Source organism: Lepisosteus platostomus, chromosome 8, assembly GCF_059453375.1.
Source record: "Lepisosteus platostomus isolate fLepPlt1 chromosome 8, fLepPlt1.hap1, whole genome shotgun sequence".
Lineage (NCBI taxonomy): Eukaryota > Metazoa > Chordata > Actinopteri > Semionotiformes > Lepisosteidae > Lepisosteus > Lepisosteus platostomus.
Genome location: NC_142618.1, coordinates 12,571,210 through 12,592,324, shown reverse-complemented (window position 1 = coordinate 12,592,324; position 21,115 = coordinate 12,571,210). Strand labels below are relative to the sequence as shown.

The 21,115-nt window shown below is 33.5% G+C and overlaps 1 protein-coding gene across 2 annotated transcripts in view; it reads left to right on the top strand.

The window, feature by feature from the left end:
- sntg1 (syntrophin, gamma 1) overlaps positions 1–21,115 on the top strand; it is a 149,475-nt gene that overhangs the window by 116,909 nt on the left and 11,451 nt on the right. The window contains exons 6-15 of one of the 2 annotated variants that reach the window (XM_088642470.1): positions 1,723–1,779; positions 11,279–11,336; positions 11,511–11,554; positions 11,640–11,681; positions 12,158–12,260; positions 12,951–13,033; positions 14,384–14,514; positions 15,678–15,807; positions 16,560–16,598; positions 18,734–18,850. In XM_088642470.1, the coding sequence (XP_088498596.1) occupies positions 1,723–1,779; positions 11,279–11,336; positions 11,511–11,554; positions 11,640–11,681; positions 12,158–12,260; positions 12,951–13,033; positions 14,384–14,514; positions 15,678–15,807; positions 16,560–16,598; positions 18,734–18,850 (804 nt within the window). Of the gene's footprint in view, positions 1–1,722; positions 1,780–10,188; positions 10,326–11,278; positions 11,337–11,510; positions 11,555–11,639; positions 11,682–12,157; positions 12,261–12,950; positions 13,034–14,383; positions 14,515–15,677; positions 15,808–16,559; positions 16,599–18,733; positions 18,851–21,115 lie in introns of those variants that run through there. The other variant, XM_088642471.1, reaches the window with a different exon arrangement.

The following is a 21,115-nucleotide window of genomic DNA, read 5'->3' as shown; positions in this document are numbered from 1 at the left end:
ATGATACATCATTCAAGTTGCAGTGCATATCTGCCACAGTTGGTTTGCATACATATATTTAAGCATAACAACTTAAAATATACATTTTTCAGAATTTGAAACAATACACATGCATAACTGTGAATGTGTTATGTTTAGCTTCAAAGGTTTCTTTCATTTACTAATTACATTATATTGAATTAATTTCTATAATTTTTATCACACCTTTAAGATGAGAGAGTGGTTTAAACTGAAAATGTAGTCACTTGAAATTCATAAGTATAATGGAAGTTCTGTCAGAAAAAAATTACAGTGGCCCATCCAGACACCCATCCTCCATCTGAAAGGTGATTGGCTCATTCCTGTAACTGACCAACTACTGGCTGAACTATCCCATAACAATGCATACTTATGGACATTCTAGAACACATTGCCATCACTACACATAAAAACAAAAATTAAAGGGGTACAAATCCTATTAAAATAAGCTGTTAAAAACAATTTTATGAACAAATAGAAGGAATCTTGAAAGTTGTCTTTTCTAAAATCCTCCTTTTGGGTGTTAATTTCCCAGAAAACAAATTATGTATTGGAAGCAATTCCTTCAGAACATAAAAATGCACATTATATAAACAAATCTATGTTGTGGAACCATTCATAGTCAGGATTCATTTAGCACCTGGGCTTGGGACACCCCTGTGCTCATTACACTATTTTGCCTCTGGCTGTTTTTCAAACTACTACACCTCCATTTGCAGGCATCTCACAGTCCAAGTTTTTAAATTGCAGTACAGAGATACTCCAAGACTCAGTGAAGCTTACAGGAAGATATATTTATTTTTTAGAGGGAAGTCAGTTCTTCAGGAGGCAAGACAGGTGTTCTACGAAAAAATAATTTTTCAAGCGTAGACATCTGTAAATAGGTACATAAAGCATCCTTCGCAGGAACGTCCTTCTTAGGTATGCCTGAATATTTTTAGAAATGTGGTCCTCCTTGCCTAAAAAAACATGTCCATAATAAAGCTAGTGCACTGAGAAAGAAACATAGATAAAACTGATATTTCAGGAAGATGTTTTAAATATTATTTACGTTGACTTTTATCCTGATTTAAACTTTTCACAGAGCTGTTTGCTTATGCTGCTTTTGTGCTTAGTACTGTTCACATCCAGTTCTTAAATGTGAGAGTATCTATTTTCAGCAAAGACTTTAATTACCTGATTAAACTAATTGTTAACTTTAATAGCCAAAATATGTAACTTCCCTGAATCATTAGCAAGAGATGATTTACAAAGACTGTGAAAAAACATCTCGTCTTGATGATATCCCTGATTCAAAATTGTTTAATAAGCTAAATTACCTTTTTCTAAAATATTTTTTTTACAGCATTCTTCATAATCATACAATGAAATGGGGTGTATATGAAGACAAATTTATCAACATGTATTAATTGATCAAATGATCTATTCCTTTTTTCTAATCATTCAGAATATATAGATAAAATACTACTGTATATAACCAAAACTGTTTGTACTACGTTGTACTACGTTTTCTAATTTAGCTTCTGTTTATCTACTGCATAATTGTCATTGATACAAATTGATTTTTCAAGATTCATTAAAAATAGTAAAAGTAAGAGATTCAGTTACATTTATTTTTTTAATTTCAGCCTTCTTTTGATTTGTGTAGGAGATGAAATCATTTAAAATGTATTCAGTCACTTCCCTTTCATTACTTTGTTGCAGGAAAGAACTGTGACAATCAGGAGACAAACAATTGGAGGATTTGGTCTAAGTATCAAGGTAAACAATTTTTTCCTCTTAGGTATCACAGAATATTATATCTTACCATTTCAAGGTTCTGACTGATAGTTTAGTTGTGCATTTTTAATTTTTGTTTTGTTCAAAGTGCGGTTTCAACATTCACTTATTACAGTATACGCTGAGTGATAGTTTGGTCAAATTGGTTCAGTGTGTTATAAAAATATTTTAGGTTTTAACTATGTAAGATTACATATACTTTTTTATCATCTCATTATGTTAACATCTACCTCTTGCTTTGAAAAAAAAAGTTAAAAAACCGACCTTTGCAGTGGCTTATTAAAGTGATTTTAAATACAATTTATGATATTTAAATTAGGTCAGTTTGTCAATGTTTTAATCTATGTATCTTGAGAGCTGTAGAATGGATAAACATATGCACACAAGAAATATATGACATTAGAGTTGGGATTAATCTATTACCAATCTTTCATCAAGATCTGAAAAACACACTTCACATTAACCCTGAAGATTTCTAGATACTAAATTTCTAGATACTAAACTGCTCTAGTGTCAATAATATTAAGTATTAAAAAGTAATTATAAAAATGCTAAAGTGCGTTTGTGTGTGTTTAATTGTAATTGTATTCTATCTGAAACAAGGGGGCACTTAAAATAATTCATTTATGATGAATAATCAAAACACTAAGGGTCATTGTTAGATTTAAACTTAGAAAAGTAAAAACTAAAATTACTGTATACAATAAGTAAGAAATAAATCAGAGCATTGTGTTCAGGGTTGGTCACTTTGTAACAGAAAGAATATTAACGCCTTTGAAAGAAAAGGAATGGCAAGCCTAGATTAGTGCAGTGAACTAATATAGTCTTGATTTGAAGATATTACAAAGGAATTTTAATCAAGTGTTTAGAGTCCAGAAAGGTACTGACACCATCCTTCACTCATCTTGAAGGACTACTTCAAGTTCAACAGTGAGACAAGGACCTAAGGACATGCGAAGTAAGAGTAGGTACATTTTGAATATAAAACAGTACAATTTTACAGAATCTTAATTGCCCATGTTAAATATTTCTCAATCACACAACATTTATAGGTTGTTTAGAATGTTAGTATCAATTCAGTGTTTTGTTTTTATAAAAAGATAAGCATTATTATTTGGTTATAATAAAACAAAACAATGTTTTCTTACCTTACTTTGTGTTGAAATAAAGAAAGGTAGAAGGTAATGCTTTATTATATTTATAAATGTGAATGCATGGTTTCTTTATAAGTTTGCTGCATTATATTTTGTCTGTTTAGAAACATATAAAACATTTCAATCAAATGAATCCTTTCTATTTATCAATTTAATAGTATACATTATTCTTTTTTTATGAGATGATATTACAAAAAATGAATTGTTTGGTAATGTTTAATATAATAATGTGGTAATGTGTTAATTGTAGTTACTACAGTCAGTACAGTACTACTTTTCTGACAAATATACAGAGCTACGGTCCTTTAAGGATTCACTGCACCACCTGGCATTTTTACAGAATAGTGCAGTCCTGGATCAGATTACATGCTACTGTCTGTGATTCTATGGTACCACCTCACAGCTTTGTAGTGCTAATAGAATAGCTGCAGTTCTGTAGATATGCTTGGGCAGTTCCTACATGCTGGCAGGTTATGATACAATGCCCCATAGTACATATTATGACCACACATAAAGAATCTAAATAATAAAAACATTGTATCCAGTTTGGATCTCCCATTTTTATGTAATAGTCCCATAAAACAGTGTTTCAGCAATCCCCCACATACTGTATACAAGACATCTTAACCAAAACACAGTACGCTTTCTCTCATCTCCCAACCCTTGTTCTTAACTGTGACCTCAGCCTTTCTGTAACTTTAACTGTAAATTTCATTCTAATCCTATCCTTAAACCTATCCCAAACTTCAAATTGGCTGTAACGTTGTTTAGCCAAAAAGAGTGTAACCATAACTTCATGACTGGGGCAACAGTACTGGAGCTACAATACATGACTGCAGCCTCCAGCCTCCAGATAAACACTATTCTGGAACATACATTTCATCCAATATTAGCAGGGCAGTGACAGTGCAGTTGATCCCCCAAAAGCTAGGCCACAACCACACATGCAAACTTTCATTGGAAATCCTCTTTGACAGCTTGCTAAAACACTTGAATTATGAGTTTTGTATTTGAGTGACAAAGGAATTGTAAAGAGACCATTCAGAGACAGATTAACTAAAATATGTATATTATTACATAAAAATGTGATTAACAGTTGTCGAGAAGGATAACCTGCTCTTTTGAAATGCCTGTTTCAATAAAATAATATGGAATAAAAAATGATGACACCTCCCTGCACAGTTACATAAAAATGGTAATGGCTTGCAGCTTATTGTTTGACAACATTTTGCGTTTATAGAGAAGGGTGTTATATATTCCTGATGGCTTTGTCAACTGTCAACACTAATAAAAAATAACTTTGCTAGGCAGGGATATGATTTTTCTTACACTCAGGATCAAAAGAAATTTAGCACATAATTGTTGCTTTTATAAGAAAATGTATACAGATTTTGAATATTGCTTATTTGCAATATTTATAATTCATAAATAATTCATACTTTTAAGTAATTGTTCATTCATGCTTGACTGTGATATTTTCAAAACACTTTCACAGTTGCAAACGTACTACATCACCTCATTAGTGAGACAGTTGGATAGGTAAAGTTCATAAGGTAATTTATACAGTTATATGTCCAGCCTGTTAAAAATCAAGCAAGAAAATACAGAAAGTAACAAGTATCCCCCACTTATCCAGAAAACAATGACCTTTTGCCATTTGTATGTTAAATGATAGACTAATTGCTGTATTGTTTATAGCCAGCAATTTCTAGCAGTTTTCCAGCAAGATGTTTCACCCAGATACAATTCATCAATAAGAGGCCACAATGTGGGAGACTATGTGTCATAACCTCACAAAGATCAGCAAATTATTGCATTCCACCTTCATGATCATTTTTACATGCAAGTTCAATTGAATCAGAAACACAAGGCTGCAAAATTCTCCACAATCCAGATGAGTAGTTCAGCTGTGAGGAGAAACAGTGTTTCTTGGTCAGACAACCTCACAGAGGACTAGAGTGCAGCATGAGTGTGAGCAACATCTCATAGTGGATCCAGTCCTCTTTCCAGTAAGTTGGGAAAACCCTAAATAAGGCAGAACTCCGCCATAGCCGGTGGCAAGCCCGGTTGAGAAAGGAGGAGCCAACGCCCAGTATCTGGGGGCGGTTAAATAACTGGACCAAGGCTTGGTGCACCTGACTGAAAGGAGGAAATGCCTTTCGAATAAACGCACTCCCAGCCTAGGGATGTGACTGAAGACCACAACGACACTGAGAGCGACTTCAAGCAGTTTCCGGCTGGAAGCTGGCAGGCACGGCGGTGTGACTAAGGGCGATGTAGATGGTCTCCATCAAACCGGCCACGCTGAACACATTGATACAGGGCAGAAAGGAGTTTGGCAAACCACTGTGGGTTGTGTATGTTGACCTTAAGGCCGCATTTGATTCAGTTGACCACCCAGCTCTATGGCGGACACTTCAATACATTGGACTACCTTGTAAAGTGGTCAACCTCATGGAAGCTCTGTATACGGATTCAAGCAGATGGCGTGAGATCAGACTGGTTTCTGGTGCTAGTTAGACAGGGCTGCATGATCGCTCCAGACCTGTTCCTGGTACCCATGGACCACATCATGAAGTACACAGTCCATCAGGGAATGGCTAGATCAACCCTCGGCAATCAAGTGTTTACTGACCTGGACTTTGCTGACAACATTGTGCTACTGGCAGGAATGATGGATGTGCTGAGGTTGTCACTGTGTTACATGCATGATGAAGCTGCCAAGTTCGGTCTGCACATCAATTGGCAGAAGATGAAAATCCACCAGACTATGAAAGGCAAAAATATTGGAGGAATTTCATTTCCCTCAAATGGGTGCAGAAGTAATTTCCAAAAAGCTATATCTTAGTGGTCATTCTGCAATGAAAGTGTATATAATAATAAAACGACAACTCCAAATATTGTGAAAACGTATTCAACAATTCTGTGACTCTAGAGTTTTAGTTAATACATAGTATATACTGTAAAAATAAGAAATAATTAAATTTACAAATTATTTCAAAACACACAGGGTATATTAACAACATCCTTATACTGTAATAATAAGTGGAATACCATGCAAAACAAAAAATCCTGAATTTTCCTCTATTGCCATGAAAAACTGTGACACCATTTCATGTACATTTCTTACTCAATGTGTAATATGTGAAATATGATGCACCTGAAGATTAAAGCTTGCAAAATCTTTCACCATAGTTGCATTAATACAAAAAACAAACTAATAAATATCATGCCTTGACTTCTTCTCAGTTAGGGTTTGGCCTTAAATACTGAATACATGTTAATGAACCACTCGTAAAATCTGTTCAGAAGCAACTGAAGAAAAGGTTGAATATGCTGAAGAAAATGTTGACATAATGTCAACTTTCAACTCATGACTGGGTCATCATAGTCAAAAACATTTAAAGAATTTTTACTTCGTGAACTGTCATCTTAAATATACTATACTTGTTATATGTGTTTCCTAGTTAAGTCCTAAATTGAGTACACAAGCTTATATAGGCTGACATATGGCATTTATCACCATGAAAAAGGAAAATCACATTGGAGGCCTTAGTAGTTGTCCTAGATTTAAATGAAAAGCTTTGTGTCACATTTACCCTGGCAGATGGACAATCTTAGCTTTAAATAAAATATAAAATACTGTAATTAAACCTATTCCCAAATAAAGCCCTGATTAGCCCACAGCATAAAATACTAGGAAAGTCTAGACATTAACTATTGTACATGACAAGTACAAGTGAAACCTTTTTTTCTCTGCCATTATATATACAAGTGATGCATCTTTTGACCTGTGCTGTCAGAAATAAATGTATTTTCCCAGACTCTTCAGCCTTAAGTGTCAAAGATACAGTCAATGCTTACAAATATATAGTGAAGCAATAAGCTACCTGTTGAATAGAAGGCTGAAAAATAATAATAACAATAATTTGTAAGAGTGACTATTTTTTCTTAAATCTCAAAATCACTGTACGATGATCACAGATAAAGTAACACATTAACAATTACAGCGAAAACATAGACCTAAAAGCAAGATTTAAAAATGTCAGTGGTTTCCGAGTCTTTGATGGATTTGAATAGTGGGTTCTGTAGATGTGGTGCTGCAAACAAAATAGAATAGCAAGTGTAATGGTAGGATAGCTGTGTGTCATACATTTATTTAGCTGTATTTAAAAGCCAGAAAACAATCACACACAAAACATTTGTAGTGGTGCTTGAGATTCATTAATTTATTGTATGTTACCACAAGTGTTTCCAGAATGGGAAACAGGTTCCTAGAACTGAATTGGCACACTGTTCCCGAGAGTCAACATTAACATGCATGCAATGTACTGTAACTCACAAAACAAATAAGAAGTTAATCACATTACATAGTCTCAGATTTACAGTTCTTATACCTTTATATAATCTATTCATATGTAGTACATACTGCATATAGGTATAATACAGGTCTATAAAATAGTTTAAAATTTTGAGGTTTTCATTCATTAAGCTCAGCTGAATTCAGGGCTTCAACTCTATCCAGTTTGGTTTGCATGTGTTTGTCTAGGTGTTTATTTAGTTTTTGCCATTAAATGTAAGTTTGAGCAAACAATTTATTTGCATGAACAAAAGGCAATAAACCTTTGGCTTAATTGATTTGCTCTCTATCTTAATGTTTTTGTTTATAACCAACTTTCAAAGTATTAAGTGCTCACCATTCCGTAATTAACTTTGACCATGGTATTTGTTATTCAGTAGTTAAATAATGGAAGCAGACCACTGTTGTGGCTGTAAACTCCCTCAATGCCATGACTCTTACTCATAAAGCTTGATTATACTTAAAAAAACACTTACCCTAAAACAAAAACCTTTGCATTTATGGTGTGGATGTTAATATAAATCAAACATTGCAACGTTAAAGTTCCCTATTATACAGTGTATACTACTTTCCTCATTAATAATAATAATTGCTTACACTTATATAGCGCTTTTCTGGACACTCCACTCAAAGTGCTTTACAGGTAATGGGGACTCCACCACCATCAATGTGCAGCCCCACCTGGATGATGCAACGGCAGCCATAGTGCACCAGAACGCTCACCACACATCAGCTATCAGTGGGGAGGAGAGCAGAGTAATGAAGCCAATTCATAGATGGGGATTATTAGGAGGCCATGATTAGTAAGGGCCAATGGGAATTTTGGCCAGGACGCTGGGGTTACACCCCTACTCTTTTCGAGAAACACCCTGGGATTTTTAATGACCACAGAGAGTCAGGACCTCGGTTTTTATGTCACATCTGAAGGACGGCGCCTGTTTACAGTGTAGTGCCCCCGTCGCTGAATCTGATTTGTAGAACACAGATGACTAGAAAACATTAAATATGTCAGTGCAATGTGTGACAGTAAACCACATTTCAAACCATTGCTGTCAGATAAAATTCCAAAGTGAGATTTTAAGAAAACCACATATGAAACACCCTGTGTTTTGTTTTGATAGATGAAAATGATGTGTATTTATTGTGATTTCAGATCCATATGTAATTCTTTGTATTTGCTTGTAGCCATTTCAAATAACATTCGTTGTCAGGGTCCAATGACCACTCCTCTCTGTCCACAACTGGCTTGACATACACTGTTTCGATCTGACCATACCACATGGAATAAACTGTAGAATTCAACTGTCAATGTGATTAACAACATTCTCTTCATTTTTTGCTCTATATCAGGGGTGTCAACTCATTTTTAAAGGGGGCCAAACTAAAAACATTTAATCATGTCACAGGCCACACATCCAGAGATAAATACTGATTAGAATTGTATCATAGATTTTCCACATATGCAAGTGAATAAGCAGTAGGTTGTAATCAATATTTCCAGTACTTTTAATTAATTATCCATTCCCACTTATTGAATACTTGTAACTGGATAATTGTGCTTACAGATTTATATTTTTGTTCCTTTAAGTTGCTGTCCTTTAATATGAATGTACTGTTAAGTTTGTCATTTGTTTTTTATGTGTTTCTTGGTAAAAATCCTTAAAGGATCCCAATGAGTCCCTTTCAGCCATGGGGCTAAGCAGTTAGTCTCAAATGCCTACAAACTCAGACAATTAATATATGAATCAAGTCCCCACATAATCTCCATTCGAAGCTAAAAGTCTCCAGGTCCCTTAATCGGAGTATGACATTTCCTTCCCATAAATAAGTAGTCTAGGTGCTCTCCTTTGCATTACCTGTAGAACTGCAAAAACTTTCACATGGCATGGTAACCAAAACTGAAAACAATATTCAAACAAATATATCGCACAATTTTTATAATATGATTACTCAATTTGAAACTGCCAAGATTAAGAGTCTCTGGCAATAACTGTTATCCAATCTAGAGTGAATAAGATACACACACATGCTCCTCCAACACACCAACCTGAAGAGCCATTTGCCATTTGATACATTGCAGGCTCCATAGAGATGAGAGGTATAAAAGAAGAGGTGGAAGTTACCCAGCAAGTCACATGACTTTCTGTTTGCCAGAAAACCATTTAAACCCCGACCTAACCAGTCATACACAGTAAATTGTGTTCTACCTCCTAGGGAATTCCTATCACCTTCAGCTAGTGACATGACCCAGGCTTGAACTCGCTTTGAACTGCTTTCAGTGAGCAGCAACTTTAATGAACCACTTGGGAGCCCTATATCTATGAACTTTATTGGCCTTTTTATTGCTTCACAACACTGACTAGATGAAAAAAGCAATGAGTCAATAATATCTTGCACTTATCCAATTTCAAAAATGTCAAACTTCACTTGACAAGTGTCTGCCTGGATCTGATCTGATACATATCCTAATGAGTATTTTATATGATTCTGTTGTTTCTGCTGAACAGTAGACATGATTTTAACTTTGCAAATTCAAATATTGCAACATTAAAATTCATGTTTTACCTTAAAGTTCATGATGGTAAATGTATTCAAGATTTTCTTCCACACATTACTTATTCTTATTTCCAGGTTGCCTGTGATTATATTCAGATTTATAGCTTATGTAATTTTTAGACCTACTGTATTACTGAATTATAATGTATCACATTTACTCTTAGTTTATCATTAAATAAGACACTGTTATGTTATAATTAATTTATGCTTTATTACTTTTGATCAGTTAAGATATTTAATCTCAATTATAGGCAGTATGATATAATCGATATATTTCTGGATTAACCATTTTTTTGCTATTATTTAAATGTACTTCATATCACAAAGTTAGAATTTCCGTTTCCTTCTATTATTAAATACTAATAAAATTAGAATAATATGTTTTAATGTCTGAAATGGTTAAACAAAGCAATTTTCCTTTTACAGCACCCAATTCAATATGTTTGTTTCCTTATCACGTTAGTATTTTTTTCTTATACTCTGTGGTTGCTCAATTTCTTCTACTAAAAATCCTAAATGGATACCAAAAGAAAACATCATGGAATTTAATTTCACAGCTTATTGTGGTTTTTCAGTTCTGTTGAGTGTTTCCCCCAGTTGTTCCCCCTTTGTTTTGCTTTTTATTTCCCCCAACATTTTCTAGTTGGTCTTGGCATGTTATTAACCTACAGTATGTGCCCTATAGAGTCACTGAGACATTGAGATCATTGAGAATCAGAAGAAACAGGATGTCTTGAATTAGGATTGGGCAGACTTGACCTATTAGGACTATTACTTTTGATTATAAATGAGGGTTCATTGCTTTAGTCTCCCTAGATCTTAAGGTGTTGAAGACTTCAAGAAACCTATTAAACCTCCTGGACAATGGAAATGAAAAAATGAGAGCTTGTGCCCCTGCCACTGGATCTTTCAGATACAGTTTTTGTTAACGTTGGAGAGTTATAAAATTAATTTAAATCTTTAATAATGATTACTATCTCATATTTTGAAAAGAAATATGACCTGTTTTTTTCACTCGATTTAGATAACCAGTTCTGTTCTAATAGAAGGGCATTTGTGTATTGTAATTTATTGTCCATAAACCAGACAATTTGAATGAAAGAGCTAAATTCTAGCATAAATATGGAATTACAGATGTGTATTGAAGATTCTGGCTCAGTTGTATTTAATTGTGTCCTGAGAATAATAGCAAGGTGACCCAGATGCCATTAAAATTCACCTGACACTCACCAAATTGTAATAGTAAATGACATTGTTTTAGATATCAGGTGTCAAATCGTACTTTTTTAAGGTATACTACAAGTCTTTTTTAAAGCTATCAAAAGTGAGTTTTTAAGGAGATACATTGTTTTTCACAATCTCTGTGCTTCGGGAATATCCACGTGTTGTTTGTTTATTATATTTCTTTTAGGGTGGTGCAGAACACAATATTCCTGTTGTTATATCAAAAATTTCCAAAGAACAAAAAGGTATATCTTTTCTAATTGTTATTGTTTTGTAATTACACCTAACAAGAATTATTCATACTGTAATTAGTTGTTGTTAGCCATTATTAGCAATGAATTAATCATTCATGTTGTTGTTTTTATTGTCGTTGTGTTTATTTTTATATAATTAAACTGATTTGAATTTTATTTTTAAAGCTGAACTATCTGGTCTGCTGTTCATTGGAGATGGAATCCTTCAGGTAACTTTCAGTAAATTTTGGTATATTTGAATAAATTAACTTTTAAACTGCCTACTCTCTATTACAGCTTTATTTTGACTTTCAGATAAATGGAATAAATGTGAGAAACTACCGACATGAAGAAGTGGTGAGTTAATAGCTTTATTTTTTATTCATTACATTACAGCTCTCAGTTTAAAGCAGCTTATTGAGCCTTAATACACATATGCCTTTTTGTATTCCTTTATAGTATATTTTCATAAAGCACTGTAAAAATATAATTTACCTGCCCCAAACATTATATGGCCTTGATCATAAACATTCATATTACAGTACATTATCAAGGGATGTGTTTATACAGTATGCAGAGGTGCTGGGTCAATTGGTGTCTGTCTGCAGTCAAGGTAAACCTATTACTCAGCGGCAGAAAATCTTATGAGCAGAAACTAATGCTTACTTATAGTTTTGATATGGGCCAGTTCAGGAGTTCACATGGGATCCTGTTTACAATCTGGAAGATCTCAATCAGACAATAATACGTAATATTATTACATGTGTAATGCATTTTTCTAGTTTTCAAATGATGGTTATTCAATGTTTATGCTTACTGTATGCTTATTTCAGGTGCAAGTTTTAAGAAATGCAGGAGAAGAAGTAACACTGACAGTTTCTTTTCTGAAAAAGACACCAGCTTTTCTTAAACTCCCTCTCTGTGAAGACTGCACATGTATGTTTTATTTTTATATTTCTAAATTATTTTGCTGTTGCTGTAAATTACTTCTCATATATTTATGCTACTTCTTACTGTCTTCGTACCTGGCCCTGGATTAAATTTAAACTTTTACAAATCACCCGTCATATTATGCAATTACCTGAAGGCCTCTTTCTGTGTGCCAGAGGGGATGTTATTCTAACTAAAGGAAATCCTCCAAAAAAAGATTCAGAGTTTAATTTGAGTTATTATTGAGATATCCTTTGAGGTTAAATCCATTAGCATCCTTGTTCATATTAAACTTTATTTAAATTAATATGAATAATTTAATCAAGAATTACTCGTATTCACAAGTGCAATCTTTATATATGGTGTCACCTTTGATTCTTTCTATTCTTTCTATTCTTTCTATTTCAAACTGTACAACCTTATAAAAAATAAAACTTAACAGATGTGAAATATTTATAATACCATGAAATTAATGTCATGTTTAAGTATGTGAAATGCAGAAATTTACAAGCTTAAGCTGAATTTATTAACTGGATTTATAACTGGCCAAAATAAAAATAAAATCACAAATAAAATTTGCAAGTATTTATGCTAGTATGAAATATAATAATATGCAATTTATAAGAGCGATCAAAGAGCAAATCTTTAATACAATTATTTGACTTAAAGTGGATTATATATCATGTTCACCTGCAGGTGTTCCCAGTGACCAGAGTAGTGGAACATCATCCCCTTTATGTGATAGTGGATTGCATTTGAACTATCATCCAAACAATACGGTACAGGTTTCATTTATCTTTCAAAAGATTCAGAAATTAAATTTGAATGGACCTACTGTATATGACCTTCCATGGGTTTACAAAATATTAAACAAAAGCCATCCCGCACCAGCAAATTATAACTCACTTAGAGATGTGTCTCCTGCATAGTGAATATCTCTAAAAATAAATCTTGCAGAAATAAATGTAACATTCAAATCCTTATATATACTATTAAAGAGAAAGGTCATCGTGTTTTATTTTAGGATTTAATTTAGATGCAGAAATTATCATGACTTGTGTGACATTCTTGTGTCCCTATTTCTAAACATCTCTTGTTACTTTGTTATTTTCTATTGTCCTTTGTTTTTTTATTAATCTAGTCTAAAGTAACTTGTTTTATTAAGTCACATGATCAAAATTAGATCAAAATTTGCAAAAGATAGGAACCAAGGTACAGTTTTGGTAATAGTTTAAGAACTTTTAAGATAATAAACTTGACATATTTAGGATGGAAACCAAACAAAAAAGTAAATTAAAAACACAAAGGTTTAAAAGTTACCAGTACCTTGAAATGTTTATAAACCCATGATTCTGAAAATTATTTTATACATGCTTTTTCAGAATTTTCTGTCTTTAACTGAAGAGCATTGCTGCTTTCTTGCCATTACAAAAACTTTAAAATGTATTTGCAAATAAAATATTTTAAGTTAGTTACAATTTACAATCATTTGGATGGCATTCTTTCTAGTGGTGCAAATTGAAATTTCTTCAGGTCTAAGATTATTCATCACTTATTCCAAGTACTTATTTTGCTTGAAATGGCATGAAAATACAACTCTTTTGTAAACTCAACTTATTAGATAAACTCAGTTTTAGATATAGAGTGCACAAATGGCAATTAGGTTTTTTTTTATTGAGGAATATACAGTATTACACCTCAGTTTTTTTAACTTAAAATATTTTAGGAGGTACAGATTACAGTATTGATGCTAAAATCAGTTCCTACAAGCTACTATGCTATCTTTTTATGCATCCAATGTTATTTAATTATGACTGTGACACAAATACCTATAACTGCTAAAACAATAGATGCTAGGGCAGGATACATTTGAAAGAATTTTAGAAAGAAGAAACACGTGTTGTTTACAGTGGTGTACTGCTGAATCTTTCTAAAACCCATGTAATTAATGGCTGGGAAACAGATGAACAAAGTTCTCAGTGGCTTAGTTTGCTCTTAGTCAATTAGTCTGTGAGAGAATCGATTGTTTAACTTTTCTCCAAAGAAGAGTAGTCAATAATTTTCTTCTGGCATATTTTATATGAGAGTACTTCTCTTGATATGTTATAAATGTCCTTGATATATTTTAGGATACTCTGTCTTGCTCATCTTGGCCTACGTCCCCGGGACTGAGGTGGGAGAAGAGATGGGTTGATCTGCGTCTAATTCCCCTGCTCCATTCCCGCCTTTCACAGTATATTCCAGGCACAGACATTTGCAGGTAAGCAAACAAGCCGCATCTTTCCTTTGTATACATTTAGTATCTATTGATTTTTGGCAGAGAGGTACATTTTCAATTTATTCTAGGACTGTGGTTAAAATACTTATATATTTGCATAAATGTGTTTGTCAATTTCAACTATATGTTCCATTTCCTGGCATTCTTGGTTCATCAATTCAGTTAATAAAATCTGCATTGACAATATACAGTAATTTATGATAGGGATTTTTATCTCCCCTCCTTTTATGGTGATATAGGATGTATCTGAATTAGCACAAAGTGATTAGGACAGGCATATCACTTTCATAATGCTGGAAGGTTGCTGAAAGGAAGAGGGTGTCTCTTAGTCTTGATAACAAATTATGGAGAAGTTAACAGAAGACTACACAGTACACTAGGAGACCAGCTCAGGAGCCTTTGCAGAAGACTACTTCTTGTGAGGACCATAGTATTCATAACAGATTATAGTTTGACATGACTGCTAGGTGGCCTGCTACAGGTAAAATTCCTATCCTATAACACAGAGCCTGACCGAATTTTGCGGGTTAACACAGAGATCAATATAAATAGAGGTGAGTATTGTTGACTGACTAAATCATGTCCCCGAAGCAAAAAGATATAGAGATACCCAGAAGTGAACCTTGCTTACTGTAGTGGGGCTCTGCACAACTATTATGGTTTATGCTCAGGGCTGCTCTGAATAACTGTTTACCAAAAGGGTCATGAAGATTTACATGTCTTAAAAAATGACTCATTCAAATCACAGAACATACCCATGAGTTAATGGAACACAATATCTAGCATTTGCTAGTGGCATCAGCGATAATATTATAAATGTTTGTAGATTTTTTACACCATGTCCTTGTTTTATTGTTGATTATGTGCTGAAAAAAAAGCTTTAAAAATTGAAGAAGAAAACTTGTGTGATGGCAGCTTATTCTTTATATCATTTTGTGGCTCTATGGAGAAAAAATAAAATAGTTTAGCAACACTGCATTCAACATATATGTATATATTTAGAACTTGATTATTTCTTCCAAACCAAATCTGAACACAAATTTAATTAAATACTTAACTACATTTTTTACCATTTTAGTTAATTAGAAAAGTTTGGTGTTTGATTATGCTGCTTTCTGACCTGATTCACTGTGACATGTCTTTAGGCAAAATGCATTTCAAGTGATTGCTGTGGATGGGGTATGCAGTGGGGTAATTCAATGTCTGACTTCTGAAGACTGCTTAGACTGGCTTCAAGCAATAGCAGCTAATATTTCCAATCTCACAAAGCACAATGTAAGTACAGTGCACTGTCAGTGGCTAAATACGTAGAAGTTGTTTCAAGCATCAATTAAAACAAAATATTGCAATCTACCTGCATTTCACTTAAAATACTAAACTCCCACTTTTCTTACTATGTCATTTTTAGTGATGCAATCATTTTTACATATTATATCCAAATTGTTTCTCCAGTTTCTTATAGGTTTGCAGGTTGAAGCTGTTTATTTTTTAACTAGAGTTTTTAACCACTTGGGATCTTGACGTTTCTTCAAAACGTTCTAGAAAAACAGAATGTTATTTCACTCCACATCCACTAATGTTATTGCTATTGAGTAATTGTTATTTGCTGTCTCCTTAATACCTACATTAGATACCCAGTTCACTCATAGTAGTGCTGAATTAATTCTTTTTTGGTATATGTAACATTTGTAGCTGTAGTTATCTTTTTGGTTTGTATCATGGAATCATCAATTAAAAAGTTGTTAAGACTGGATAATTTCAATTTGAAATTGAAATTGAAAATTGAAATCCAGTTAAATAACTGGATAATTTAATAAAGTAACTGCTTTAAGACCTTTTAATGTAACCATACTATGTTTGCCCAACTATATAAATAGCAGTGTTTTACATTTTGCTGTGTTACGTCTACAGAATAAAACCGTGAACAGAGGAAATTATGAAATTGCCTGGTTCAATCCGAAAATAGGATGTCCCTTGATGCTTTATTCCTATATGATAAATAAATATGATTACACTCTTCATTGCAGATCAAGAAGATTAACAGAAACTTCCCAGTAAACCAACAGGTATCTTGACTATCACATGTATTGATCAAAATGCCCTATTTGCAGTGTTGCTTATTATTAAAGTTGTCGGCAAGTTTGTTGTAGTCTTATGTTTTATTCTCTGTCTTTTTCTTGTTTTTAATTTGATTTCATGCAATTTTGTACTTCACCAAAAGATGCAGAGCATGGAGTGATGTTTATATTTAAAACTGATTTTGGTTGATTGATTGATGTTGGGGCAGAGTTATATTTGGAATATATTTTCATTATGTAAATTGATATTTATTTCAGATTTTTTTGTATAATGAATATAACATCATAAACATGCTAGCACTTTATTCATGTATCTTATCCTAGCAGTTTTAACCAACATATAAAATGTTGTCATTGTTACAAATCTCCCTTAGATTGTTTCATACAATGAAGAGAAAGATTAATATATATATATAAATGTTTGTATTGGATTGTCATTTTATATAAAGTGCCCTATAAAGAAAATTAACATCCTACGCATTTGTAGTGACTTCACTGCTTTACTTTTAATAGAAAGCACATAAACAAGTTCAACTGGGTACTTCGATTAACATGCATCACATAGTATTCCATAATCAATGTTCTTTAACATGAAGGTATAAATCACCATAGAAAGCATCTATGAATCAAAAAGGCTCAAAGTTGCCCATGTACTGTTAATTGAATATTGTTTAATGTTCTGCATGATGAAAACTGTGATTTAGAGATTTTGACAACTGAAATGGCAATGCCACGATACGCACCAGTATATGCTGTAATGAAAGTCAAGGTTATTTCTACACTTGAAAAGGAAAAAGAAAAAAAGACGGATCCATGGCCAAAATGTCACTTTTCATCTTTTTTTCTTTAAGTTTTTCAGCATGGAATTAACCTCGAGTTTATCCTTTGAGGTTCATACACTGGGACAACTACCCGCACTAACCTCTTAAGCCCATGTGTTATAGTTTTATAAGTATTAGCCCAGACACTAATTTTCATTAAACATGCTTTTTCTAGTGATACCTAAATCAAGTAATTTATGTGATTGTTGACATCAAAACAGTTTTTGAAAACATTAATGACTAGAAAGTTCTTGATTATAATGTTAAGATATTGATAAGATGTTTGAACATGCTGAAGTCTATACATTTATTTTAATCAGTATTCACACCTTGTGAATACTCACCCTGAATTATATATTTCTAAGGTTCATGTGTACTCAAAGACGAAAATCTTTTCCACCTATAAATCAAAGAACCCTTTTTACAGCTGCAGGTATTGATCATTGCTTAGATTACCATACTGTATATATATATATTATAGGGGCAACTTAGAGAAAACAAGCCTGCTGAGACAGCTTAGAGCTTTTTTTTGTTAACAAATGAGAAGAAGTATGTACCCCTGGGGGCAAAAAGAATAAAGTGCTTTTATGCTTGATTGAAATGATGAGTTTTTTGTTGTTGGTGGTAAAGTAGGCTACCTGTATGTAAAGTCAAGAAATCATAATGTACCCTCCACAGATCACTTTCTATTCCAGTCAGTTTGACATCTTGTTATTTACAGAGTAAACTAGGGGATCTTACCCTCAATCACTAATGATTTGGATCAAGGTCTGGAGCCATGTACTGTAGACTACCCTAACTTGCAGTGGTAGATTTATTCTGATAAAGTTTCTTTTTGTATTTTATTGAATTAGAGATTAATAATTTGTTCAGTTATATAGTATTGTGATGCTTTACTTTTGTTTTACCATTTGAGTGTTCAAATGAATTCTAGTCACTCAGCCTTTGTTTAAAATTGAAGTGACATAGTTTTAAATCCCCTGAGTAGATGCCTTCTTATATTATTTTGTTTTAGCAAGACATGAGCATTAAGAAGAACATAATTATATATGCATGCCTCCATCTGATCCATCCTTCACATCAATTCACCATTATACAAAGCAACCACTTGTCTTGAGCACAGCATGTCACAGCAGTAAAAATACCAGTAGAAAAAAATGAAACTACAAACAGTTTAATTTCTGCTTTCAAGTTAACGACTACTTGATTGAGATTTTAGACCTTAATTAAAAATTATGTTTCTATTAAGCAATACTTCCTAATGAATAAGTACTGTGTCAATGCTGTGCCCTTTCTTGACAGATCATCTATATGGGCTGGGTAGATGAAAGGGAACAGGACTCCCTGCAAGATCGAATGTACACACCAAAGTTCCTTGCCCTGAGGGGCTCTTCGCTCTTCAAATTTTCAGCACCTCCAGTAAGTTTCTGTTTACCTGCACTTTTGTCCACCAGGATAAAGGCATATTAAAAACTGCAGGGACTAAAGTTTCAAAATTGTGGCTTAGTTGTGCCAGTTGTGTGTAATCTTCAAAAACTTCAAATAGAAACTATATGTGTGTATATATATATATTGTATTCATATACATATACAAGGTTCCATATAGGAGGTTATACAAGATTTTCAAATCCTTTTCACTATTCTCTTAAAATGTTTCCTGAAGATTCTTGTAGTACACACAAACAAATTCTCTGAAAATGTGTTTTGGTATAATTAACATGAAGCTACATTCAACAGAATTTAAATGTATAACAGTACCATTTAAGAAGGCACTGCCTAGTGATGCATGTTTTATTTTACAATTGTTATTCCTAACAATGCAGATCATTTAATAAAATTGCTTTATAATGACCTGCTGGATGCATATTAAATTGGTTCAAAGGAGTGATTTTCCTTTCAGTTTAATTTAGAACAGTGAGTGTGGACAACCTTCAAATAATGTAATTTTTTGTTAAAGATACTCAATTTGTAGCTCAGTCTGCAACACTAGACCTCAAATAGGATACATAATTTCCTTGTAATTTATTTTATTAATATTAATGAAATATGAATCTCCTTTAATACTAAAAAAAGTAACGCTGACTAGCTAATGTGCATTTCAAGTACAGCTGTTTGAATTTACCAAAATCCATCAATTTTCAGTCGACAAATACTTATTTGTTTAGAGCTTTATATATGCTCATTCGGGTTTCTTTATGTTCTAATCTTTGAACTCAAGAGTTAGTGTTTTTTTTAGAAACCTGAATGTGGTTACCAGATTTGCATATTGTTACTTATGACTATTTTACATACATTATTTAACATATGCAACAGATTACTGCAATGTTGTATTTGTCCTGTATTACTAAAATGGAGGAATGGAGGCAGTTGTTTCAATAAATTAAACTCTTTTGGAAAAAGATTCTGGCAGAATGGAAGATTTTCCACTTTTCACCAGTTAATCTTACATTTTAATCATTTTATCAGTCTTAAATTATACCATTAAATCACGTTATGCTAATACTTTACACTTTTCCAGGATGGTGGTCTGAATTAATTGTGTGGTGCTTAACATTTAATATATCATTAATAGTAATAGTATACCAAAGAACAAGTAAAAGGTTTATTCCATGCTTAAAAGAAAAAAGACAAAACATTTAGGCTGTGGAGCCATCTTCAAGTGTGAGGGAGAGAGGAAAACCGGCAGCTGATTAAGCAAGGGAGAACAAAAGCCGACTGTGGAAAGGAGGCAGGAGCAGGAGAAAAACAGTATCGACACTCAGGTGGAGTGAAGTCAAGAGAGGTGAAGAGAGGTGTCAAAACCTGCAAATGAATAGAGCGGAAACAAGTCTGTTGTTGAGAGGGGGAAGGTGTGATCCTAGTTTCAGGATAATTTTGGTTTTGGATGTCTTTCTGTAAAAGGAGTTTCAAAACCCCTTTGTAAGAACACAGAGAGGTAAAGGCCGTTAGAGGTGAAGTGAGAAACTATTTGATCCTCACAGTCCTGACATGTTCCCTGAAATAGTCTCCCAGTCTCCTTCCTGACTCACCAATATAAATAGCTGGGCATTTTCTACAATAGACGCAGTAAATAAGGTTGCTGGAAATACAAGATGCCATCTGAGTGATCTGGAATTGTTCAGAGGAGCCTTGAATGTACGTGGTATTGGATATGTATTTACAGGTGATGCAGTTCTGTTGCTGGGGAATGTGCCTGGTGTGGATGATTGCTGTGGGCAGTAAATGCAGTAGTGAACAAGAAGTTTATGCAGATTAGGTGGTAAGAAAAAGAAGTACCAGTGGAGGGATCATCCTATGAGATAGGGAAGTTGTCATTAATGGTCCTGGGGATAGAAAGGGTGTTCGGGAGGTAGGGAAGCACCAATGGAATGTGATTGTGAATCTGGGAGTTCCTAATTGGGTTGATGATCCGAGGGCTATTTTTGGTTCAGGAGAGGGCCCTGTCAGTAATATGGGTGGTATATCCTCTGCTAATAAAAAATATTGCATTCTGGGGGCTTGGTTATTGACGTCCATGTCATCACTGCAAAGTCATTGGAGTATGAGGAACTGTGAAAAAGGGAGAGAGTTTTTAGTATGTGTGGTGTAAAAGAAGTTGTACAGGAGATAGCTGTATGAATCTGTGGGTAATCTGTAATCTGTGGTAATAGACAGACGTAGAGTGTCGTTGAAGGTTAATGGATA